We start from the raw sequence: 27,064 nt of genomic DNA on the forward strand, positions 1-27,064 counted from the left end.
GGACTGTGTGTACCAGAGAGAAATGATGGGAGTTGTAGTCCTCCAGCCGCCTCCTTACACTTCTGCATTCCTTATTGGCTAGTCCACCTGCCAATCACTCCGCTCTGGGCCAATGAAACGTCTTCATCCCTGCTACAATGCCATTGGCCTATATAAATGTCAATCTTCATCTCCGTGCTAGGATTGGCTGTCGTGTCGGGCGCTGCTATTGGTCAGACTTGTTGAATGAACCCTTCTAGGATTGGCCGCATTTGCTTTTAACGTCATGAGGCGCACGGCTTCCTGATTGGTTGGATTTTGGCGGGAGGAGTATATTTGAAGTCAGCGGTGGTTGGGGGTTAGTGTTATCTTCGGTCTGCTCCTCATAGAGCGCCGGTCACCGGGAGCCGCCTCAGGTAATGTACAACGTCTTCTAACCCGGGATTTTATGTTTCTGTGCGGCTACGGAGAGTAGCAGGGGCTGAAGTACTTCAACCCCGGTGATGTCCGGGCTGTGGCGCTGTATGCAGCTTCTCTGTTCCGGGGGCGCCCTCCTCACCACAGGGCTGGCCCCCATACTGTCAGACATTTTGGGGTATAGTCACACACTGCGGGTTCATGGCAGGTATTTACGACTAGAAATCTATTGCAGGCTTTTCCTGGTGTCTGTACATGGACTCTGCTTTAATACCGGTCACAGCTGTGTGTGAGAACCATCTATGTGTGACTGGTTAAAGGGGTTGTCTAGGATGTGAAGCCACCTCAGGGGTGGGTATAAAATAAAAAATAGTCCTATTATCTATTCCCTGGGGACGGCACGGTGGCTCAGTGGTTAGTACTGCAGCCTTGCAGCGCTAGAGTCCTGGGTTTGAATCCCAAACAATACTCTGCAAGGAGTTTGTATGTTCTCCCTGTGTTTGTGTGGATTTCCTCCCATTCTACTAAGACATACTGATAGGGGAAAAAAATGTAAATTGTGATCCCTATATCATGTATCCCTCTATGGGGCTCACAATCTACATTTAAAATAAATCTATCCCCCGGCAGTCTGTCTGGCACCGCAGCAGTTTTCTCTTGTTCTGGGTTTTGCATAACTGCAATGTCTGATCTGTGGTCTCTTTGGTCACTGGTAAGGATCTGGTGATTAAGGGCTTGTTCACACGGGGGCAAGGAGGTGGATTTTGACAGCAGGTTTCACCTCAAAATCCGCCTCCATACAATGGTGGTCTATGGAGACCGCTAGCGTTCTTTTTTTTTTTTTCTGCGATCGGCATGTTGCTGCCCTTTCTTCAGGCGGATTCCACGGCTCACTGAGCTGCGGCAGAAACCTCCGGTGTCGACTCATTCATTTGAGCTGAATCCGGAGGGGAAAAACCGCGACGGTCGTGGCAGGTGGTTTTTGGCTCCCTGCGTCACTCTCAGTGCCAAAATCTGCCCCACCATCCCCCGTGTGAATGAGCCCTTATCTTCCAGACATCTGCTCCTTACCAGTGACTACTGAGGGCTCTAATTGGTCCTGGTGGTCATATTAGTCTCCTGGTGCTACAAACCCTGGCATGTGAGGGAGTTAGTTGTGACACAGGACAATGGTGCTATAGGTATGTGGGGGTTTTCTCCAAATTCTGTGAACCCCTTTTAAGTGATCCACTGTCCATGGCATGGGGGACGATCTGCTGATTGGAGGTGATCCAACAATCGGGAGAGTGTGGGAGTCTTGTCTACCATTGTGGCTGGAGTTATAGTTGGGATAAATGTCAGACTCTTATTAAACTTAATATCAGTGCAGTAACCGGCCAAGCACTGCTTATACGACCTCCTATGATGTATATAGAGGGGGGCACATCTGGCTGACTACCCCTCGTTCTGAACATGCAGGAGATTTTCAGAAAAGTAAACCTACATGTCTTTCTCTTTGTACAGGTCTCCATCATGTCTGTCCAATTCAACATCCCTTTGTCCTTTAAGGACTTGCTGAAGAGCGGAGGAGTGGGCCAGTATGTGGTCCAGGAGGTGCTGCCCGTACGACAGCTGGCTACTGACCTTCTTGGTGAGATTACAAAATGCAGACCTGCTGGTGATCGGCCGATCCCTGGGGGGGTTAGGTGTACGTAGGATCCCTTATGCAAGGGATCCTGAATTAACACACTGTCTTGTTCTGACAGCTTACCAAGCTGCTCTCCGCACCCAGGGCCCCAGATGTGTGGTGCAGCACTTTGATTCCCTATACAGCATCATATAGTAAGTAAACAGAGGATGACTTTGTCGTATCTGTGATATTTGTTTTGGATGATGTTTGACATGATTAAGCCATATGATGAGTCCAAGGCGAAGGTGACTCCGGCATCCTCTGGGTAGGCCCTTTGTTCAAAGCCTTCGGTCTGTAATCTTGGTGGCTGTGGAGAAGTGTCTCGCTGCCGCTGTAAGGCCAGACCCACAGCAGCTCTTATTGCTGGTCTGTCTCAGATAATCTGCCCACGAGAGTGTGCTGGCAGAGCATGAGTGGACCTACAGGGTGGACTGCCAGCTGGAGAGGGCTGAGCACAGGGCACTGCCCGCTAAGAGATGATGTGGAGACATGAGCACATATCTTTGGTAATCTGATGGCTGCCTGGAGAATATCTGTATCATGTCTTATATACTGTCACTAAATTTAGAGTTGACCTATATTTTTTTTTTTTTTTTTTTTTGGTCTATCATTTGTGGTGGATTACATGTACCTATGCACACTACCTCTATAGGATTTGGTGGTTTCAGTTAATAAAATAAAACCTTCTGTTGAATTGTTTTACAGCCATTTCCGCTCTGTGGATGTTGTGCTGAAAGAAGATTTGCTTGAACTACTTGTCAAAGGTAAGGTATGGGATTGTCTCATAAATGGCCCTGAACAAGCAAGAGCGTGAAAGTGGGGTATGCACCAGTCCAGTGTGGGCCTGACTCCCTGCACCACCCCCCAATCAGTTTTGATGGGGCTGTGACTCCTGACTTGGTTACCTGGGATGACTGCGTGGTCCATACTCAGTGCTGACCTGCTCGTAGCAGCTGTTTGAATTATTGCACTTTGTGCCATATTAAAAAAACAAAAAAAAAAAAACTGAGCCTGGACCACATGTGACCTCATGTAAACAGTGTAGAGGCTGTGCCATGGCCCCTTCCAAGTACAGGCCATCAACTGTGATGACTTGGATATTTCTCTAATAGTAATCTGCCAGGTTTCCAAAACATCTTGCTATGAAAACTCCAAAGTTGGCATTGATAGTGTTAACAGGATAAAATAACCAGAATAAGCAAAGGATAAAAGTGATGAGTAAAATTTCCATTGCTTTGCTGGATTCACAAAAGCGGTCTATGCACGCTGAGTTACTCACTCTTAGTTCTTTGATTTTTAGCCAATTCTCAGCATGCGAGTGAACTTCCTTCAGTCCTAGAAGACCTGTCTCTGGCTACAGCGGAGCGTAACCTCCACCTCAACACCCTGAAGATGAACTGCTTTCTCCTCCTGCATCTGGTGGAGGCTTTTGAAGTTGACACTTACAAAGCTGCTTTAGGCAACGTAGAGCCAAGTGGGAAGGTACTGAAGGGCTGTACTCTGGGGGATTCATTCTATGTACATTCTGTGGGGTTATTTATGATCTGTCTATATCTTAGCCTTATCTTTACAGATGTGCCTTTGTTTAGTCTAGTTTTACTGTAGTGTCTAGTTATGTTGTAGCTGTTACTTCTCTAAGCCAAAAAACTCAATTAAAATGACACGGCAAAGTAGCCTTTCTAAAAGCCATTTCAGGCTTAGTGTAGTATGAAGCTCCTTGCTAGCTCCAGAGCGCAGGGGGTGTTATCCTGTAGCTCCCAGCACAGCAGCATCATCACTTTTAATGCCTCTGTCTCCTGTTGGTGCCTCTTCCATAACTCCATCACTTGCAGCTTCTGATGTCCAGCACATATGAAATCTCACGTCTGCGCAGTGCACTCAGCCGCTTGGGGTGGCAGTGGAGCTAGTTTGTGGCTCCAAACAAAATGTTGTACTGCACAGGCATGTGATTACGTATGTGCTGGGTGTCAGAAAGTGCAAGTGATGCAGTTATGAAAAGGCACCAATAGGAAAGGAGATGTTGGAAACTAATGACGTGGCTGTGCTTGGAGCTGCATGATAACGCCCCCTGTAGTTTGTGGAGCTAATTGGCGTGATGCTAAAAAGTTATGTCTTTTTTGGCAAAAAAAACTCGGGATATTCTTATTAAGTTATGTCTGGCCTAAAGAAAAGAGATGGTGACCATGGGGGGAAAAACGCTATATTTGATGTACATGGATGGCCTCCAGTGGAAGTGTTTGTGGTTAGCTGCCAGTTAATGACCAAAGCTAGGTGAGGCCTGGTGCTCACACATATCTCACCTAGCATTGTTCATTAACTGGCAGCTAACTATTTTACTTTTTCACTGGAGGCTATGTACCTCAAATATAATAATTTTTTTTCCATATTGACCCTTTTCTTTTTATATGCTTTATTACTGTGTTCATAGCAGATCGGTTTTTTTTTTTGTTTGTTTTTTTTTTTTTTTGTTGCCTGGACTAGGCTCTGAGCCACATGAGGTCTTAATGTTTGGGGAAAAAAATTTTCTTTATGATGCCACCATTAATTATTCTATACAATGTGCTGGGGAAAAAATTCAGAATTGGATGGATTTGACAGTGCATTTATGCAATCTTCTTACAGGCTTTGTTTTTACAGCTTTAACTGTGCAGCCAAAATTACGTCACCTGTATTCTCTGTTTCGGTACAATCCCGGGAATACCTAATTTATATGGTTTTATTTACATTTTAACCCCTTAGTGCAAAAATTTTTTTGCCTTATTCTGACATCCATAACTTTTTTTTTTTTTTTTACACTTCCATGTATAGGGTGTTTTTGCTTTTTGCAGAGCTGAAATGTAAATACAGCATAAGATCTCCATTTTGGCTATGCCCCATCTTCCCTACAAAATACAGAGGGGGCAAGGGTAGCATAACTTCTTGTTATGAAGATGTAAATGCTTCATAACTAAAGCAGAGCGTCAAAGACCAAACTGTTTAATGAATATTCCCTGGTCTCTCTCGCTCACTCCCGACTTGTGTTAGCAGGGCAGGAAGGCCAAGTCCAAAGCAGATGGATTTTTGTGGGAGAATGAGAGGGAAAATGTTCTGCAAACCGTCACACATCTACTTCAGCTGGATATTCGGAGGCTTTGGAGCATGTCACTGATAGAAGAGGAGTTTATTAGGTTTGTAAACCGTATTTCCTTGGACATCATATGTACATTCTGACTTAATTAGACTTAAGTAACCTTTCCTACCTGTTAGAAGTAGTGTACAGATTAGACGCTGTGTGAGTCTGTAGCACTTGTGACTCCTCGGTCCTCCAGGGTTTGGCCTCTACTCATTGCCCTCGGTCTGTAGTTTCTGGTGGCTGTGCCTAGCATTGCAGCCATTTCTGGGCCGGACCTACATTAGCACTCGGTGGTGATCTTCTCTGCCTCTTTCTGATCAACCCTCTATGGTGTGGCAGAATCGGAGAGGACCTATAAGAGCAACCGCTCTGGGGAGGGCTGAGCAGAGGTCACTACTCATAAGAGGTAATGGGGAGAGAATTGAGCACTTCTTTGGTATTCTGACAGCTAGGTAAAGAGAATTTACTGTGGACTTCGTAATTATTGTCATGTTAACAAATATCTCTCTCCTCAGTATGGTTACCGGCTGCTGCTATAAAATGATGGAAAATCCAAGTATTGGGGCCTTGAAGAACAAGTCCCTTTGGGAAGCCTTATCGCATCTGCTTGGTGTGGCCGTGAAACGCTCGAATGACACCCTGAGTAAGTCATTCTAGGAAGGGGCAAACCAAGTTTTCAAGACTTACCCATGCTTTCAGTAGCCATGGGTTTACTAAATACCAGGCTGCCACTCCTTGTTCACCTAGTCTGAGTTACAGGTGGTCTTTGAAGAAAGATGGTTGATGAGGGCAGCAATAGATGGAGCTCTGTGACAGTGATCTGAATTTTGGTGCCCATATGTTACTCTTGCCACATGATGAGCTCAAGGCAAATGTGAATCCTCTGTCTCCTGGGTATGTCCTCTGCTCATGGCCCTCGGTCTGTAATCTTGGTGGCTGTGTAGGAGTGTCTCACTGCCGCTGTAAGGCCAGACCTACAACAACTTTATTAGTGGTCTTTGTCAACCTATAACATAAACTGCCCATCAAAGTGAGAAGGTGCAGTTAGTGAGGAGACCTACAGGACGGATCATGACCTAAAGGGGGCAGAGCAGAGGCCATCACTCACAGAAACGAGATGGGATAAATGATCGTGAGTCTTTGGTAATCTGATGGCAATGACTTGGAGTCACTGTTTGTAAAATGATTGGGTGTAGTGACTGGTGTATACGTCTTCATGCTCCAGAAACTATACACATCCCATAATCAAGCAAATGGACAATCGAGTAATGAGGTGTATTTTATATGTAGAGACTAAAGTCCCCTTGCACCTTGATAGTTGAGTATTCTAAGAATCTCTTGTACCTGTGTCTTAAGTCTTGTGTTACTTCTCAGGTGTCAGTGTGAAGGTTATTCAGCTTTTGCAGCACTTTGAACATCTGGCTCCAGTGCTGGTCCATGCATTGACTCTCTGGGCTACAGAATATGGAATGAAATCTCTGGTGGGCGAAATCCTGAGGTGAGCAGTTGTCTGCCGGTGTTACTTACTCTATTACTAGCAGTTCTCTCAATCCTCCCGGGAAAGTTTCTTCAGAGATCTCCTGCAACATTTCCTCACGGCTGCCGGAACGGTCATTCCCAGGTGTTGAAGCAGTACCCACCCTCTTATAAGGAGAATGGAGGCCCTGGTGGTGGAGGACTCGCCTGAGCCCCTCTGTTAATCGTGGGTGATGTTTCAGGAGACTTCGGAGTTCTCTTCCTTCTCTGCTTGAGTGGAGTTGCTGTGTTTTTTTTTTTTGTTTTTTTTTTTTGTTCTCTAACCCCATCCCCCTCGTTTCCTTTTTACTTCTGTCCTTCTCCTTCCTTGTTGTCTTGTCTCTGTGTGTCCTGTGGTTTTTCCTTCATCTAGCATTTGTATTGTCCTTTTTGTAAGGGAGTGTTGCTGTGATGGCCTCCCCCCAATTGAATTTTCACTTGTTCTGTAGTTTTTCCCCATCATAACTGTTTATGCCTGCCTCTTCACTATTGCTATGTCATCTGTTTTTGCTCATTACTATGGCCTATAGTCGCCCTCTTCTCTAGCCATTACTTTGCTACTTATATTTGGGTGGCCTGCGTGCCCCCTAATGCTTTACTTGCTTTGTTTGGCTTCTTTCAAAAAAAAAAAATCCTCAATAAAATCTGATTAAACCTAAAAATGTAGCATTAATACAATGACAAATATTTGTAATACACTTCTCACCCAGGGACTTAAAGGGCAGGGAGTGTTGGGAGTTAATGGTGGTCATCCCCAATTCCCACAAGGGACAGATGTTTTACAGGAAGCTGATCTACCTATTGGTATGTTGGAGGAAACTCACAATGGAAAACATACAAACTCCTTGCAGATGTGGCCCTTGAGATAGATATCTAAGCTTTTTTGTTTTGAACCTAGTGATGCAAGGTAACAGTGCTGACTACTGAACAATCTACTGCTAGGTTCACACTAGTGTACAGTCTGCTTTGGGTTCCCAGAAACTCAAGCCACTTAAAGCAGGAACCTGCAGATACATAGACTAAAATGGCTCTGCTTGCAGGACTTGCACTCTGTTTGGGGATTCTGTCCTTGAATCTGCTTGAAAAATGCAGAGTGAAAATCCAGCCAAACCCTGATTGCTGTGGGTCGTCCACCTATATCAACTACTTCTCAGCAACTGATACAGGAATGGAGCAGGAAGCAGACAGCGCCTCTCTGCGTAGTGAAAAGCCAAAGTGCTTCAGATCACTTGCCATGTATTTGAGAGACATGCATAGTTGTTCCAGGCCCTCTATTTGATGAATAAGCCGTATGAAGAATTATTCTGTTTACATAACCAAATCCAGACTGCAAAAATGATCTAAACAAGGTCATGTCTCTTCCAAACTTTCAGTGACAGACTTCCACTTTATCAGTGGGATATTGTCCAGATGTGGTGGCCAGTACCAGTGTTGTGGAGGGGATTGTACTGCTGCCATGGAGCAAAGTGCCACTTATGTTGTTGTCCATAACAGGGGTAGGAAACCACTTTTGTTCGGCATCCTCAGTGCTGCACAATAATTGTAAGGCTGACTATTGCTCTAACAAAGTCATATAGCACAAACTGTAACCTAATGGTGCTGCCATACTGTGCTCCCAGTCACATACATTTACTGCAATCTGCCTGGATACACCTGTAACTTTCAATTAGAAGCAATGTAAGTACATATGTAACCTACAACTAGTGGTAAGTGTGTGTGATTGTTAGTAGGGTGAGGTAAAACCTGTAGGATGGTGACACCATATACCTGGATGCTGCACCTAGTTCCCTGCCCCCGGTACTGACTCTTCTGTATGTAAAACACATTAGTTTCAGGCATTTTTTTAATTCCTGGCAGAAACTGCAAAACCATAAGGGGAATTGTCAAACTTACCCTAAAGTGACAGCACTGGTGAACAGGGACTGGATTTGGCTGTAGTCGCACTTGGGTACACAGTGTCACCACCAGATAAGAAACACCCTAAGGTTGAGGCCCCACATTGTGGAAATGCAGGGGTTATTTTTGTTTTGCTGCTTTTTTTTTTTTTTTTTTTGTTCCCCCCAAGAGCCTAAGCCAGAAGTGTTTTGAGCAGAAAATAGAAGTAAAAGCTTTCTACGTATTTCACATTCCATTTGGCTGAAAACACTGCCGAAAATCTGCAACAAAAATGTTGCATTTCTGCTGCATGGGGTCTCCTGCACACAAATGTGTTTTTTCACTGACTCTTACACTAAAAATGAATTGCCAGGCCCACAAGTGTGGCCAGATATTGGGACTGCTCCATAACTTGCATACTTTCTCTTTGGCCCAGACTTATCCTGCAAAATGAACAGCTGTATGTACGGGCCCATTGAAATGTACAAGTCCATACTTTTATCCACATTACTCCATGTGCCTCCATATTAATAGCAGTTAACCCATTCTTGCCCTCTAACATTAACCAGTGTGCTTTACATAAGGGTAATATGGTGGTAATTAAGCATCTTCATTATAGAAGTCCTTTATTGGTACTCCCATACGTCTCATTTATTAGTAACCCTTATGTAAAGCACAGGGGTTAATGTGAAGGACATGATGGAGCTAATTGGTATTAATGGTGAGGCACATGGAGTTACTAAAATTAAATTGGTAACCCCAAATGCCTGACTATAGGAAAAGTAACCCCAGCATGGACACTTTCACTTTGCTGTACGGAGCTCTCCTCCTCATCCTGGGGAAGCCGTTGCAGGATGTAGTCAGCTGGTGTGGGGTCCTGGTGTTGCAATGATGAACTCAGTCTTTGGTTTTCATTGGTGGGCAGGGAAGGCAGCAAGTGAAGGGGTAATAGTAGTGCCCTATACCGCACCCTCTTCATTTACTACGTGAAGGTCCCGTTCTGGCTGCTGTGCCAGCAAAATATGCCATTTGTACTACTCTTGGCAAGCGTGTCATGGGTTGCTGAACCCTTGTTTATAAACTGTACATTAAAGCTTAATGCTGCTGATTCATTAAATGGAGGGCTTGAAATAATTTTCAGTGACTATATGGCTACACCCAGCCCTCCTGATGCCACCCTGAATACCTATCTGAGGTATAATGTGTTTTGCAAATCCTGTTTTACAGAAAAATTGGGCAGAAGTCTTGCCAGGATCTCTCCCGGGAAAGCTCTGCAGTGAAGACGTTATACACCTTTATAACACAGCTCTCAGAGAAGATTCCAGCAATCATGATGCCTCATATTAGTGTCCTTCTGGATTACCTGGATAGCGAGGTAAAATGGCATGACTCTTGTTTTGTGTTTATTAAGGGAGAGACATTTCTTGGCTCGAGCTCTCGTAAATAAACTTACATGTTTTATTTTGCAAATCCTAGCCATACCTGATGAGGAACGCAGTGCTGACTGTAATGGGGGAGACGACTATTCGTGTACTTAGTGGAGACAACCTGGATGAATCAGAAAAAAACACAAGAGACAGCTTCCTGGACACTCTGCAAGAACACATACATGATGTCAACACTTTTGTGCGTTCTTGTGTCCTGCAGATTTACAATCGTATTGTGCAAGAAAAGGTAAGCGACTTGTTTTGTAAGGTCTGAAACTTGAGTTCCCTTGCAGCCATTATATTAGTAGGCATTGTGAGAAGCCTCTTGATGACTTGTCCTTGTATATATAGGATTATTCTCCATTATGTGGCATTCATTAAAGGGTGCCAGGACTACTGAATCTGTGGAATTGGACACTTGAGACCCCCCCCCCCCCAACCTGGATGAGCACACGTCTGCTTCACTGGCTATGTGATGTCACGTTCATTGATCACATGGCCTGGTAGCAGGTCAATCCTTTTCAAGTAAATGGGCTGAGTTCCCGTACCAAGCACAGTTGCTGTACGAGTGTGCAGTGCTGTTCTTGGTAAGTGCTGACAAGGCTGCAGAGCTTACTTGGACGCTGATCTTTAACTGATGACCTACCCGAAGGCACTTTAAAGTTAGCAGAATTGACCGCAGCTAGACCTGCATCCATCTTCTTAGGAACTTGGCCTTTCACTGGCTGTGGCGTGTTAATATCTCTTCTTGTTCTTTGATTTGTCTTGTGCTACTTTACCATCATGGCCGCCTCCAGCCTTAGCAGTCTCTTTCTCTTCCAGGCTCTACCACTGTCTCGTTTCCAGTCAGTAGTCACACTGGTGGTCGGCCGTCTATTTGACAAATCTGTGAAGGTCTGCAAAAATGCCATCCAGGTTCTTGCCTCCTTTCTTGCAAACAATCCTTTCACTTGTAAGGTAAGTTTCTAGCCTTGTGGTGTGTTCTCTTGGCCAAATATGCACAAGGTTTTGCAGTTTTCTCATTTGGTCATCTAATGTGTTTTGCAGCTTAGCAGCGCTGACTTAAAAAGTCCTCTGGAAAAAGAGAGAGAAAAATTGAAGGAACTTCAAGACAAGCAAAAAGTGAAGCCCCCAGGTGTGTTCTTGTGTCCATGGACCTTTGTTTTTCATGTTACAGCTGGTTCCCTTCTGCCTTGAGAACTGTAACCTGTGTTACTTATAGTGGTGGTTATCTCTGCGGAGGAGGAATGGGAAGCCATGCTACCTGAGGTGCAAGAGACCCTGCAAGTCCTGGAGCAAGAGGTTCATGAGGAGGATGATGAGGACTCTGAAGAAGTGGAATCTCCCCAGCAGATGTGTCAGCGTGTCTTAGTCCTGTTAAAGAGCACCAGTTACAAGTCAGTATCAGTGCAGGTCACAGTCTCAAGAGCAGGATCTCTTAACCCTTTATACTCACACAGTGTTTCTGGTTGCAGAAATGCCATACGCTTGGTAAAGAAAGGAATGGCTCTCTTCCCAGGAGACCCTCTGTTCTCAGTGGAGCAGGAGAATGATCCGGAGTTGACGACAACCATTCTGGAGAAAATCTTTACTGGTATTGAATTGGAATAATGGCCTTTACCTGTGTATATAATGGTGGATAAACTGCACTGACAGAAGGAGCTGCTTTGGGTTTCTATTGTTGGATCTGACAGTCATAGTTATGGATTAAATTGAGTCTATGCTACTCCACGGGAACACCAGTTGCTTTTTGTTCTCTCATAGACTTGTATAGAAACCAGGTCTGACTGGTGTGTAAATCGGCAGGTCAGTCTACCGATACTTGACCAGCCGGGAGACCCATTCAGCAGCGAAATAGTGACGGGTGCATCTGATGTGACTGTGCTATTCCCTTCACATTCGTATAACCTGTATTACAGGGATACCAGGTAACTGTCTCTAGAGTGGGCTTTAATAACTTCCTAATGGGACACCCGAAGCCTATTGGGTGCATTCTTTGGGGTGTATTATTGTACATCCCACTCCTAGTATTGCTGGTGGTCCTGACGCTTGGGCCCCCCTGGTCAGTAGATGATATCCTTACATTCTGCATGTGCTGCAGTGAGAAAATGCTGTAAATGGTTTGGTTTTTTTCTTATTTTTCAGCAAAGGATAAAGATTCCAAGTCCACGGCGGAGGAACAAGTTGCAGAAGTTGCCCCTGAGCCATCAGATGAGCAGATCTCTGAGCTGAGCAAGCAGGAGATGTTGGTGCAGTACCTGACTGACGCTCACCATTTTGCAGTAAAGATAGAAGAGGCGATTGATATTATAAGCAAGATGATGTATGAGGCGGCTTCCTCCGGTAAGTGCACAGGACTTGGCATCAGAAGAGTTGTGAGGAGATTCCCATTGATGCAGACTGACAGCTAACCATGTTTTACAGTGGTGCAAGAAGTCATTGAGTTCTTTGTGACTGTTTCACAATTTGGAGTACCTCAGGCTGTCATTGGGGTGCGCCGCATGCTGCCTCTTGTATGGTCAAAGGAGCCCGGTGTTCGTGATGCCGTGATTGGTGCATATCGGCAACTCTATCTCTGTGGTGGCTCCGAGTCTGAGAGGTAAATAATGGGGGATGTGGGAATTGTGTAATGCTTTTTGGGGTTTGACTCTTATTACTCAACCATATTACTACTCCTTAGGAAGCCTTTGTGGTGCCTGCTAGTATTTTTAATATGGATTACTGAAACTGATTACGGAGTTCAATATCGGTATTAGTAATGGAAATGCAAAGGGGGATTGGGATCGGTATGGGCAAAAGGTTTTCTTTTAAGCAAAGGAACCCAAACAATGACTCCTGTCTGAGCGGGTACTTATGGATAGGACCATGAATGCAGGGACTTTATGTGATTTTGGATTTGTCAGAATCTCAGCCAAGATTTCCTTATTCTCATCTGGGTTATCTTATATATGTAGTGTCCACTATAAGGACATCATGGCTGGTTTCTGAGAAGTCCCAGATCATTGAAAGTTCCTTCATTCATTGTCCTATCCATTGGTAACTGATCAATACAAAAGATGTCGCCACTAAGATGATTGAAGGGAAGTTATAAAACTTTGCAAATGATTTCTTTAGCTTTTGTGTATAACTGTAATCACAGTTATGTTCATGGGGACTGGTGTTGGACTCCTTGATCTGATTTTGATGGCTGGTTTTAACAATGGGCTACCAATATTGTCAGCGTGGAAACTCCTTTTGTGTCACGGGATGTTCTGCATCTGTATTGTAGAGGTCCCACGTCTTCTGGTTCTTCATCACTTTCCCTTTGTCCCAATCCTCTGCAGGGTGAAGGCTCAGAACCTGATCCGTCATCTGTCTTTGCTGATGGTGGACTCGTCTGCTGGAATTATCCAGTCTTTGGAGGAGATAGTAAGTATCTCTATAAATTATCTCTTTCTCACTCTCATTTAATCTTCTTTATAACTTTCATATTTTCCTTTCCTTAAGGTTCTGGAGTTTGTTCAGAAAGGGGAGATTCGTCCGTCTGTAACTCAGCTGCTGTGGGAGAAGTTTACTCTGAAGGTGTCTTGTCCTAATGTGGAGCGCCGTGCTGCGGTCGTCTTACTGGGTATGATGTCTCGGTGAGTCGCACGCAGGCTTCTAAAATAGAATTTTGAGATTAAACTTCTGACCTGCTTTGTTTACCAGTTGTGCCTTTTTATTTTAAGGGGGCAACCAGAAATCGTACTGAGTAACTTGGAGACTCTGGTGACCGTGGGATTGGGTCAGGAAGCGCAGAAGGATTACCAGCTGGCTCGAGAAGTCTGTAACTGCATCCTAAAAATCACAGAAGGCCAGAAGGTTTGTGCTTTTTGTTTTCCCTCCTCAAATTTATCTTAATGGATATCTGGTGGCTTAGTAGTGGTAGCAGCATTTCATAAATGAATACTACATGGGAATATAATAAGCTCTGCAACATATATTACAGAAGTGTTTCCTTCTCCACGTACCAGGCTGCTCTCGTCCTCCTTATCTGCACTCACTGTAGCCTCTGTACTCCTCTTCAGCCTCACACACAGAAGCCTATGGAGAGGGATAGGAGGGAAGCAGCTGATTTATTGCCTCATTCTGTGCATGGTAACTTCTAATCCTGAAAGTTAGCAGTGTCAGAGGCGTTCTCCTTACACTCCATGTAGCAGAGTTTAGAAGCTGCAGTTATGAGTTTGCTTTCCAGCAGCCACATTCTCCCCTTCCCTTTCCATAGACATTTACGTGCACAGTAGCTGACATAAATGTGTAGAGGGGATACCCACTTAGTAAATGATATATTGCAAAGTTTCTTGTATTCACTTTCAGTATTGGTTTATGGATAGGAGGAATGCTTGAAGTCAGAGGTTGTGCCATTCCTAATGGTACTAAGTGAGCAGACTATCCATTTGTAGCGTATGTTTGTAAAGCGTTTTGTTTTTTTTCTTTTTTTTATCTTTAGATCTCAATTATCTTCTTGCAATAGTGACCTCAGTGTTTGTAGGGCTGTAAATGATGTCTAGGATTGTGCATGTCATCCTAGAGGAAATCCTAGTTATAAATGCCCAATAGAATACAACATGGCTTCTGCTGTTTCCTCTGTTATAGATGTAGGCACATGCATTAGGCTATAGATAGTCTTCTCAGACAGCCTAGCCTGATTAGCAGAATTTTTATTTATTTTTTCTAAAGCAGCAACCCCTTATTCACATCTGTGTTTGGTAACCTGTTCAGGGAGTCTGCATGGGGACAACACCCACCCCCTACCCCTGAACGGAATACCTAACACATTTGCAAGCGGTGTGCAGTAAAAGCACCTGGACACTCATAGGGAACATGCGGAGAGGATAGTACATCACAATCTACTTTACTCTCCGCATGGTTCGTACGGAGATTTCGCAGCAAGCACATGGGCCCCATTATAGTCTATGGGGTCCGTGTGCTTTTACTGCACAGCGCTTGCAAATCCGTTTGGGGGTTCCCATGTGGACTCCCCTAACGGATTACCAAATGCAGATGTGAATGAGGGGTAAGAGAGATGATCCTGATAAGACTCCAACCAGTGAGGGGTAAAGTCATTGGGTAAACCTCACATAGCAGTTGCTTTTTCCTCATTCTTGGAGTCTCTCGCAGGCCGTCTACATCTTATTATATAAATGCTGCTGCCCATATAAAGTTACATTAAAGGACATATTGAGTTTACTACTTGCCATGTGTATTGATGGCACAACCCCTCTAAATTAATGCTTTCCCTACCCTCCAGTCTTCTCTTGGGAAGAAATCTCCACCTGTTCACCTTCCCAGGGACCACTGTCTGTTCCAGAATGTGGCTGAAGCTGTGGTTGGAGGTGAGTGCCAAGTTGCATTTAAAGGGGCTTTCCAAGATTGACGTTTATGGATAACCCATTAATATCGGGTTGATGGGGGTCCAACACCCACATTGATCAGTTGTTGGAAGAAGCTACAGCCTTTATAGGAGTGCTGTGGCCTCTATATATTGTGTAGTAGTTGTGCTTGGAATGGCCACTCCACTTAAATGGAGCCATGAACGGCCAATAAGTGGTCACACAGCACTGCCGATAGTGAGGTTGGCGGACCACCAGCAATCTGATCTTGGTGACCCATCCTTAATCCCTTTGACCCTGCACTAATAATCACACTGGGTTCACTTACAGCCTTCACCCCTTACCCTGCATGTTTTCTATTTCTAGGGGTCACACAGCAGAACCTGCACTGGCTAACCTTCAAGGAGGCTGCGGTTAAGTTAGTATTTGAGATAGGGGAAGAACCTGAGGAAATTTGTGCAGACATCTTACACAGATGCAGCCAACAGGTCCTGCAGGAACTGAATAGCCATGGGGAAGGTGAGTTGGAGGGTATATATTCTGGGATGTAATGGAGATAACCCTATCCGATGCAAGCGTGTTATATTAGGATGGATTGTTCATTATTGTAGAATTAGACACCGCATTCATCTTCTGCATTTTGTTTAGTAGTCTGGGGTAGTTAAAAGGCTTCTCCGGGTTCACTCTATAGATGATCTATCCTTGTGAAGAGATCACCGTATCAAATCTATGGGGGGGAAGGGGGCTGCAGATACTTGGCACTCCTGATACGTTGTTTGACAGTGCTGCAGCACTTATGTTAAGTATTACATGTTGTGACACAACTTACGTAGCAGTGACTGGGCAGGGTATTGCGTGTGTTTTTTGTTTTGTTTTTTTAGTGTCATGGAAAATTTAAAGGGATCCTATCCGACACAATTTTTTTTTTTCTAGGTACTACGTCGGAATAGCCTTAACGCAATTCTTCTCCTACCTTTCGTCGTCTTCTCCGCGCTGCCGTTCGCCTACAATCCCGGTTTCTCTCGGTATGCAAATGAGCTCTCTTGCAGCACTGAGGGCGTCCCCAATGCTGCAAGAGAACTCTCTCCAGCGTTGCCCCCATCTTCGTCAGGAGCGTCCTCTTCAGCTGAAGAGGACGCTGCTGAAGAAGGTGGAGGCGGCGCTGGAGAGAGTTCTCACAGCATTGGGGACGCCTTCAGTGCTGTCTGAGCGCTGGGGTCCACCCCCAGTGCTGCGAAAGAACTCATTTACATACTGACAAGAACCGGGATTGTAGGCGAACAGCGGTGCGGTGAAGATGACGAAAGGTAGGAGACGAATAGTCTTAAGGCTATTCAGACGTGGTACCTAGAAAAATTGATGGGATCCCTTTAAATGTTTTTAAATGTTTTATTAAAACTTGGCTTAAAAAAAAATTATTTTTTCTTATTCTTTTAATGGTAAAAAAATCTGTGTTCCTCCAATAACCGAACCCTCCCTTCTTAGCCTCTACAACACCTGCGTTCCTCCTCACCCACCTGGTGTCTCTGGCTGGAGACGTTGCGCTGCAGCTGGTGGTGCACTTGGAGTGTACAGTCAGTGCAGAGCTGAGGAGGAGGAGGATCCTGAAGGAGGAACAAGAGGCCGAAAAATTAGGAAAGAACAAGGAAAAGAAGAGTAAGGTGAGAACTTTGCACTGTAGATGAGAAATGGTGGGTAAAGGGTTTGTAGTGCTTGAGTTTATCTCCATTTTTGACCATTCTTCTGTACAGGCCAATGAGAGCCTGGAGGAGGAAGACCTGGGCCTGGTTGGTGCTTCTGCTGATGATGCTGAAGCCGAACTCATACAGAAAGTTTGTGACAAAGAATTGCTTAATGGTAAGTGTGCGATGTCAGCCTGCGACTTGTAGAGGCTGAAATTTGTTTTTTTGTATAACTTTCATGTTCTGCTTTGTCACAGGTCAGCAATACCTCGCTGCGTTTTTTCCTTTTGTTCTTCGGATTTGTAAAAATTCAGGGAAATACAATGACCCAGCCTTGTGCACTGCGGCCATACTAGCCCTTACAAAGTTTATGATGATCAGGTAACCTCCATCTTATCACTGTGGTTTAGTTAGACTCGTAGCTTTTATTTCGGGGATCTCCTAATACTCCTGTCTTATGTTGTCTCCAGCTCAGACTTCTGCGACTCCCACCTACGTCTTATCTTCACACTTCTGGAGAAGTCTCCATTGCCTGGAGTTCGCTCAAACATCATGATTGCTTTAGGGGACCTCAGTATCAGATTTCCTAATCTCATTGAGCCCTGGACCCCGCACCTCTATGCCAGGTAAGTGTGATAGTTAAATCTAGCCAAATCACTGACTACTAAGGAGACCATAAAAATTTTTAGATTAATTTGTCACTGTCATTCACATTCATTCTGGTGTCCCCACAGGCTGCGGGACGAGTCTCGAGAAGTCCGCAGGACCTCGGCCATTGTCATGACCCATCTGATCTTGAAGGACATGGTCAAGGTTAAAGGACAAGTCAGTGAGATGGCCGTCCTCCTCATCGACTCTGACCAAGAAATAGCCTCTCTGGCCAAGAACTTCTTCACTGAGCTGTCTAATAAGGTAAGAGGAGTCAGGTTTATCCTAATGGGTCAGAAGTACTTTAGGGAGATTATTATAGTCGTATTTACTTTTTCCTAGGGCAATGCCGTGTATAACCTCCTGCCTGACATTATCAGCCGCCTGTCAGACCCAGACTGTGGTGTAGAGGAAGAATCTTTCCATACAATCATGAGGTAACTGTGACTAAACCATAGACAACACTGAACGAAATATATTGAAGGCCTTTTAGGGTATGTCTTTGTCTCGTCTTCTGGCCATGGTGCGGACTGACTTTCAGTGGAGGAGTATGTGTCATGGATGGCTTTCCCTGCACTGTCACTTTTGTGAACACTGTCTTATGGCTTAAAGGGTTTTCTGCGACTTATATGGATGACCAACCCATATGGGATTAGTTTGGTTGGGCACCAAGAACCCCCACTGACCAGCTGATAAAAGAAGCTGTAGTGTTTTGATGAATGCTGCAGCACTGAATACAGAGTACCACGCTATAGGGATCATATGGCCTGTGCTTAGAATGGCACTTCAGCCCAATTAACTTGAATGGGGCTGAGCTGATGCTTTACCTTGTGACTGACGAACATGACGTCATCAGCGCCAGGGAGAGGCTGCAATACTTCTGGGCATTGTGGCCTCTTCACAGGTAATTGGTTGGACCCCATATTGTTCCTGGAAATCTATGACAGTCTCAGATACTAATACACCTTTAAACAAATGTCAGTGTACAACAATTTTTCAAAATTTAGCTTTGTAAACGTTTTCTTTTTCCCCCTTAGACATCTGTTGTCTTACATCACTAAGGACAAGCAGACTGAGAGTCTAATAGAAAAAATGTGCCACCGATTCCGCACAGCCAGGTAAGTCCGGGGAGTAGGTCACCTCTGAATGGCTTATAGCAACCAATTGGGTCACAAGACATATGGCGGTCAGTCTGCTCTGTGCTCCTGCAGCTGCTAATGTACTAATGCTTGTCTGTCTTCTTAGGACAGAGCGTCAGTGGAGGGATCTTGCCCACTGTCTCGCCCTCCTGCCCTTCTCCGAGAAAGGCCTTGGCAAAATGCAGAATTGCTTTGACTGCTATGGTGATAAATTGAGCGATGACGCGGTATATAACTCCTTCATAACAGCCATAGGAAAGATCCGCAGAGGGGCAAAACCTGAGCTCAAGGTAAGAGGGACAGAACAGTAACTCTCTCACTGTGGTGTATAGAAAACTTCATAGATTACTTGTTACGGCTGCGTCACCACCCTCTGCTCCGCACCAGCGGGATCCTGAGACTGCAATAATGCTGCGGGGAAGCCTTAAATTCCTGTAAATTCTTTACCCATCAACATACTTAGAATATTCTATCTCTGTAACATCCATCAAGAGAAACTGTCAGTTCATTTTTGGACTATTAAAACATCCACATGCTGCTGTTTAGCTAGATTTTAGGGTCCCAAACCTGGGTAACACTGGGCACATCTGAAACTGAGTGAACAGTCACCGGTTTTATCTTCATTTTCTTTGGATTCCAGCAAATGAAATTTCCCAGGTATGGGGGGGATGTGAAATCCCAACTGTGTGCCCAAATTAGATAGCGGTCTCCCAGCTGGCTGAGCCTTAAGGAATACGTGTCGCCGAGTCTCAGAAGTTCATTGCCAAACCTTGTCATGCCATCATCCTGAGAATTATGGTGCTTTGTGTATCCAAATCCATTCAGTTGTTCCAAGGACTTTAGTGTTGATGCAAATTGGGCTCTATATAGAAGTATAAGTAACACTGGGATCCCTTAAAAATGAACTGTCTTCTAATTCCGGATGTTTTCTTGATAGTTGGGTCACCTAATGGTTTATAAAATGGAGCTTTAAATAGGTGTGGGGGGTTTTCTTTGTTTTTTTTACTGACGTAATGGGCAATCTGAGAGATCCCAAAACACAGCAGGGTATATACTATAAGCAAAGTGAGTGCAACACAACGTGGTTAGACATATTACATACCTGATACAATATTCAGTGTACTCAATGGACTCCAAATGTTCAAGCTCTGTACATAGATTGACAACCTGCAAGTCCAAAACTTCTCCATTCAGTTTGCATATTGTTTATCCAGTCCACTTTTTGTGTAATCCTATGACTGCGCAGAATTTTATGTAAAACTAAAAATGGAGTCCTGACTAGATGAGTGAGTAGTATACGATCGAATACCTCCCCGCCATAGGTATGCGTGTAATCGGCCGAACCCCAAGGGGTTAAACGCATTGAATATTCAATGTGCTTAACCCCTTGGTGTTCGGCCGCCTACACGAATACCTGTGGTGGGGAGGTATTCGATCGTATACTACTCTCATCTCTTCTCCTGACCCCTCTGTTTCTTGCTTAAGGTCTTTTGCTTGAACTATAAAGAGAATATTCAATAAGGTAGTGTTATGTGATACAATAGAAGGCAAATGTTTCTATCTTTTTATGCTCATTGCTTTATTTTATTCTTCCCGCAGACTCAGATTGATGAATTTGAGCACAAGCTCAGCGTCTGTCACAACAAAGGCCTGGAGAATATGGACGTTCCCGGAGAGGGAATCCAGACTGGAGACGTGCCGCCTTCAGCTGTGAAGAAGATTCCACCTGGTGAGGAGTCAGTCCTGAGTTTAGAGAACGTGGCCTGTGTCTAATGTCACTGCTTTAGTCTATGGGCTGTTCCTGGTACTGCAGCTCTGATGAGCGGCTGAAGTATAGTAATGGGCTACACAAAAAATGAACGCTAGGTTCTTGGTAAACCTTTTGATCAAACCCTACTAACCACATTATTGGCAACTGCCTACTCCTGGGAACAGCCCTGCATGGTGATGGCCAAGATGGCGGAGAAAAACTCCCCTGCTGCCAACCTCTGGGCCACACTACCCAACAAGCACAGCCATGGCAGCCACTAACGGCACCGCACCATGCCAGACATCTTACACAGTTCACTTTACAATATGGTTTATGATTTCCTTTCCAGGTAAGAGACGTCCTCTTAAGTCTATAAACAAGGCCTCGAGAGCAAACGAAGACAGTGAATTCCAGACACCGAAATCTCGTGCCCCCAGGCGAAATGTTAAGAAAGTGACTGTGACGTTCTCCAGTGATGAAGAGTCCGGTGAGTGTGATGACAGACTGGCGCAGAAGGGTCAGAGCTGGTTTAGTCTGAGTTCTGTCGTAGCTGATACATTGCAGCGTGTCAGTATACTTTTTGAAACTAAAAATTAACAAGAAAAATTCTTATCCCATGTAATAAGACGTCTTATCTTGTTTTTGCTCATCAGATTTTGAAGCAGAGCTGAGCGATGCAGAAACTCCCAAAAATCCTACCCCCATCAGACGCACTTCTACTCGATCCCGCGCCCGGTGATCTGTTCTGTGAGAGCCCCTGGTGTGGTCACGTTCTTGTATCTGTCATGTCTGGGCCTTCTTATCTATGTGCTTATTGTATAATAGTCTTATTAAACCTTCATGCTCTTCTTGTACTTCCTGTGTGATCGGAATTCTTGGGAAAATCTCCCGACTTCTATTTGACAATTTGGTCTTGTGAGGTGAAGTCTTAGCCTGTCTGCGCAGATTTAGGAAAAGGTTCCTGCTGGCAGAGAGATGCCAGAATATATATTGTATTGTAGCCTGCTGTATAGTTAGACAAGTCCATTACCTATGGTGACCCTCACACCTTCTTAGCTTTGCACAGAACATGATCAAGATGAGTATCTGGGGGATGTGTTGAAAATACAAGTTTGGTCCATGGAGGGTGCTCCTCAGGACTCAAAGGATCTACTACTGATGCCTGTATGCCAGATATTACTGGGCGCCTGCAGAGGTCTTGTGGTGTCCATGATTTGGTGCGGCAGCACAATGTATGGCAGGTGGATTTATTGACAAACTCCCCCGTCTTCTGACATTGAGCAGCCTTTTCTGTCCCTTTGGCTAATGTGGTACAAGTAGATGGAGATATTGGAGTAGTCCTGCCATCCCCCCACCCCCTCCAGCTCCTTCAGGTGACTTATTTCCACCACTCTTATGATGATGCAGTAGCCGCTTAATGTTCTCCTCCTAAGCCTCTGGGCTTAGGAGGAGTTTATTGGATTTCCTGTTAGTAACATTACAGTCGGCCGCTCCCTACCTGATAGCGTACATGATGGTCATGTGATCTTAGCTGTACAATCCTGTGGAAATACTCTAAGAAGATAACAATGATCCGTTGCTTTATGTGATATGTTAGTACAATATCTGCTTTATTTTCTGGCTGGATCCTTTCCATGGTAAGGGCTTGGCAGGCACATTGTGGTTTGCCAGTTTCTTGGCTGCCTGTCAATGAATGGCTGCCATCAATCACTGCGCTGCCTGGTAACCGGAGTACACGGGGCTGTACGTCATCAGCAATGAGCTAGTTAAATAGACAAATGTCTTGTGTTGTGATCGGCTGCCGGGCATGCTAACCACTTGTGTTACACGTGACCACTCCTGACTTTCTCTGCCAGGAACATACCCCTCGCTGTCACTGCTCTTGCTTAATGCTGCATGGTAGGTTATATAAGGATCCTCACAAATGGATGATTTACATGCTGCAGAAATTGACCACGTCCCTTGTGTGCAGACTGTAAAAGCAATGGGACTTGTATACAATGTGACCACTAGAGGGCACTGTCATCGGTCTTATAGGAGATTCCTTTTGGTGGACTTCCTTTTAGTGATCACGGCGTGAGACCTGCATGCTAACAATGTGGAAGTGGCCATCAGCAGTCAGGACATCTCGTGCCTGCCTGAGAACACTCCAGGGATCTCCAAGCGTTGTGTACTATCGGGACCTTACACCTGAGCCAATCCCAAGAGGTTCACTACAACCATATGATCTGTAACTATTACTCCAGAATTATCGTGACATTAAGTCTATATTGTACAAACTTCCTGCAGTAATGTCATACATCTCACGTAAGGGACTATTTTTTTTTTTTTTTTTTTTTTTTTTTTTTTGGGGGGGGGGGGGTTTGTTTATCGAGAACCCCTGCAAAAACAAATCCTAAGTATGTGAAATATTCTCAATACATTCGCAGCCCTGGTTTATCCTTCCCCATTCTTAGGCTTGCAGATCGTGGGTGCAAAGGTAGCAATTGCTAATGGGCCCTGAAGCCTGTGGGGCCCCAAAATCGTCTCTACAACATAAGACACCAGTATTCTAGCTAAGTGACTGCCCTATTGCATGTTTTGCACTGGGGCCTAGGAACTTCAGATTACACCTCTGCTTGCAGAGCAATGAATGGGCTTGTAAGTCTCAAGTGGGCGTCTGAAACACAAAAACCCTTCCCATATCCTTTTTAGGTGATAATACAGAGGGAATCCTTCTATCGAGGGGTGGTGACATTTCTTCAGCCTTGACCTCTGACTCACATTGTGCCAGGAAACTTGGTCTCTTGCTGCACACCAGACATTACACATGTGGTCTCTGTCCCTACGGATTGTGTTAGATGTGCTCTGATGTAATATTATTGGCTCATCCTGCTATAGGTTACAGTGAGAATATCTGCTCTGTCCAGTAAAGGGTTAAACAAGCTGCCATGTCTTTCCAGTGTTAATGCCAGGGTTTCAGGCTGTGCATCTTTGTTTTCATTCACCTTAAAATCATTTTGCAAGTTGGTGTCAGCTACCCAAGAGTATTGGCTGGCCCTGCAGCGTTGTACAAGTGACCTATGGGGATATTCACGTGTCACAGAATATGAGAGGGGGGGTGTCTGTGAATATGTTGATCTACTTTCTCTTGGACATCAATTAGTCACATGGCCATGCTGTGGCTCAGTCCTATCCAGATGAATGGAATAGAGCAGAGCTGTAATACCAAACACAGCCACTAGTCATGTAGGGCGCTGTACTAATGTACACTAATGGCCTTGAGTTGGCAGTGCCCTCTTGAGGGAGTCTGTGGCTGTTTCATCTGAATTGGTTTTGTATAATTTCTGCACATGCCCCAGAAACAGCCACATTCAGACTGATCTGCCTTGTGTGAATTCATACTTAATCTGTCTCATTTAATGGTTTACATTAAATCCATACTCTCCTTTCCCCCTGTCTTGCTATTGATGTGACCTTTCCACTAAACATGGGGTAGGGACCTTGCTGGGGGCAATGTTACACATGGGACAGGCTGGACTGGTCCTCCTGACCCTCGCCTGGGGCGGCCGTTGTGTCTGGGAGTTGCTGAGCAGGGTCACTAGTGAGAGGTAATGACTGTCAGCAGCCCCGAGCAGGTGCAAGGACAACATGGCGGGTCAGACATGGACCATGGTGAAGTTCTACACAAGGCCTATGCAACGACAAATACATGGCAAGCACCTTTATATGATCAGTATTAAGGTAGCGCTCCCATCTTATTTATCTTGTAACCTGTTACAAAGTAGCAAAAGCATTAATTACTTGTATTGTTCTTCCTCCATAGCTATAATTGTGTTGACTTCAGAGCTGAAATCTGAACTTCTTGATGAATTCTGGCCTCTTATGACGTCTTTCCCCCAGAGCTGTCAGGGCAAGTCCAGTCTGTGCTATTTCTAGGCTGCTACAGTTTGTACAGATAATGGCAGGAGATGGCTCAGGAGACGTTACTGATAGGAGCCGGAGCTCAAGATACTAACGCTATGTGCATGTCTGGTCCGGACATCGGAGTACTAGAACAGCGAACACCAGTCATGCCCAAAGGATCCCACTGACTGTAAAGCAATCCTTTGGTTGGTTTTCTGGATGAAAAAGTCAGTTTTGCTGCACTTTTTGATTGTCACAGCAATGGTGTCTCTGAATGCAGGTGTGAACCCAATCCAATCCTATGAGATAGAGGCTATAGGGGTGCAGGCCTATGATTTTTAGATTGCAAAGTGAACAAAAGATTTACACTGATGGTATACAAACCTGACTAATGGACTGTAGGTGAGGGCTACACGGGCAGCCTTGGCTGTGACTTAAGAGGGTGCTGCAACTTCTAGTCACAAGAAAAATAATCCAGCACCGCTCAATCGATTTGTGACTAGAAGTTGCGGAGCCCCTGATTCTATTTGTTAACTTTAGTAAGAGTCACCAGCGAGTTTCGGTCATGTAACAGATGCTTTAGCTTGTGTGGACCGATGCCCCCCAAACTTCTGCTTTAACAGGGAAGTTTCACATTATAAAATTGATATACAGGAAATGTTGAAAACTGCTGCAGAATAGTGTAAAAAAAAAAAAAAAAGTTAAATCTAATTGACCCAACCACCCACCTCTCCCAGACCACGCACCTATCCCAGACCACCCACTGCACTCTACTTCCTGTTGTAATAGTAATGTCTTGGCACGGTCATGTGACTGTTGCAGCCAATCACAGCTGTGCGTTCTAGGGGTATAGTGTCACAGCTGTGATTGGCTGAAACCTCACCCACCTGTGGCCGCCAACCATTGCACAAGTATAAAATGTTACGCTACAGTCACATGAAAGAGGTAAAATCCATTCTCACAGCCATCTTGTACCCGAGGGGGGTTTTCATGGACACCCCCAAACATATCAGTGTGTAAAGAGATCCAAAAATAGGACATGAGCAATACTTTAAGTCTGTGACAATTTTACCTTCACAATAACTGTTGTGAATGACCCCCCATTCACCGACAGTGAAACTAATGCTGCCGTGTGGTGTCCATTAAAAAAAAATGGCTGTCACATGGCCTGTATTCACTATCATGTGAATGTAGCCTAAGTGGCGGACATCATTGTGCACTAGTAATGTATTATGGGATATATTTTGGCCCTGGTTGGGATCCTCCGGTCCTGCCTGAGATATTGAGCACATGGCTGACGCCTCTATGTAGCCATCATGTCCCCTATGACAGGAGGAAGCTTGCTGCAGCCTCTTCCTGGCAGGGCCGTGACGTCACCCCGCTGTCACCGCCGCTGCAGCCTGGAGATATCGAGCTGCGGTCACAATTCTTAAAGCAACAAAACATCAAAGTGTCCAGGAACCGATCAGATCCACATGAAATATTCATCAGCAGCGAGGCTAAAATAGCAGCCATGAAATTGTCTTCCTGTTTAACTCTACGGTGCCCTGTGTGCCCTGACATGACACGATCACCCACATTGGGGCACTGTGGACGCCGTTGGTGCAGTTGTGGTCACAGTGCAATACCTGTCCTATCCCTAGATATGTGAAAGCTTATGATAATGGATTTTTTGCAATAAGGTACAATCTGATCCCGTATCGTGTGACTGCTATAAGATTTCTGAAACCGTATTCTCCACCCTAAACTGCAAATAACAGATTCTGCAGAAGGAAGTGAAATCAAATAAGAATAACTATATACCATAATAATCCATCCTGCAGATTTATTAATGTTGCAATCAAGAATCGGCCTAATAACGCGGTTCTATCCATAGGTGAACCGTGCGTGCGATGGGAGTGTTAGTGTCCGGTACGGCGTATTGAGACCGCTGTTACACTTACTAATATGCACCTGATTTGTTATTTTGCTGTACAGTCTTTAGCTTTTTCTGTATTTAGCAGAGTCCTATGACTGTATTGTGATCTATTATTCATCGTACCCATCTCACTACTGCAGCGTCCCGGTGTGCTGCTATATTTGGTGTTTGTCTGTTGTGCCTCCAGGTTGTGTTAGTATGTCCAGTGTTCTGTGTATATATGTTAATGTTTGCAGCTTTTCTCTGTATTTATTTATTTTTCTTCCCCCTCATCACAGTTCAAAACTCAGGCCTTGGTTCAGTGGTTGTAGGAAGATTATAGTCTTCCTGGCGATCGTTGACATTGTCTAGTGAACCCTGCACCGTTCATGCTGGGCTGTGCAGGACTGGAGTTCGATGGCCTCTAGGAGCAACATTTATGCCCCAGGCTCGCCCTGAGACGGGGAATAATTCTGTGCATCTCTGATAGAACATTTGCCAGCTGTGCCAGGAGGAGCAATGGAGGATCCTGACAAGAGAAACTCATTCGGGCCTAGTCTCCAGGTAAGCAGATTCCTGTCAGGACTCCTTGCTCCACTACTACCCCCAACATCCAAGGTGGGGAGTGGCATGAGAGGAGTAGTTGTGGACTGATGTCACCGAGCCTCCTATGACCAAGGCAAGGGGATTGGACTGTGTACTACTACTACTACCCCCA

The 27,064-nt window shown here is 44.9% G+C and overlaps 1 protein-coding gene and 2 non-coding genes across 3 annotated transcripts; all 3 read left to right on the top strand.

Annotated features, from left to right (window-relative positions):
• Window positions 1-1,902: 1,902 nt before the first annotated feature.
• NCAPD2 (non-SMC condensin I complex subunit D2) lies at window positions 1,903-21,394 on the top strand. Its single transcript, XM_075288203.1, has 31 exons — window positions 1,903-2,026; window positions 2,142-2,217; window positions 2,771-2,829; window positions 3,366-3,547; window positions 5,093-5,232; window positions 5,693-5,820; window positions 6,552-6,675; window positions 9,795-9,942; window positions 10,044-10,241; window positions 10,817-10,951; window positions 11,042-11,129; window positions 11,217-11,391; window positions 11,470-11,588; window positions 12,140-12,337; window positions 12,419-12,593; window positions 13,318-13,402; window positions 13,481-13,614; window positions 13,702-13,834; window positions 15,264-15,348; window positions 15,712-15,864; window positions 16,831-17,006; window positions 17,097-17,202; window positions 17,285-17,408; window positions 17,498-17,653; window positions 17,762-17,939; window positions 18,018-18,112; window positions 18,713-18,793; window positions 18,921-19,104; window positions 20,414-20,543; window positions 20,914-21,051; window positions 21,218-21,394. Exons 1-31 carry the CDS (start codon window positions 1,909-1,911, stop codon window positions 21,301-21,303), a joined length of 4,107 nt encoding a protein of 1,368 aa, XP_075144304.1. The 5' UTR covers window positions 1,903-1,908; the 3' UTR covers window positions 21,304-21,394.
• On the top strand, window positions 2,286-2,585 carry LOC142183642 (small nucleolar RNA U85). The gene has a single exon (XR_012711794.1). It is a non-coding gene; the product is annotated as a small nucleolar RNA U85 (small nucleolar RNA).
• On the top strand, window positions 6,027-6,334 carry LOC142183643 (small nucleolar RNA U85). The gene has a single exon (XR_012711795.1). It is a non-coding gene; the product is annotated as a small nucleolar RNA U85 (small nucleolar RNA).
• Window positions 21,395-27,064: the final 5,670 nt, after the last annotated feature.

The sequence above is a fragment of the Leptodactylus fuscus genome, chromosome 10, assembly GCF_031893055.1.
Source record: "Leptodactylus fuscus isolate aLepFus1 chromosome 10, aLepFus1.hap2, whole genome shotgun sequence".
NCBI lineage: Eukaryota > Metazoa > Chordata > Amphibia > Anura > Leptodactylidae > Leptodactylus > Leptodactylus fuscus.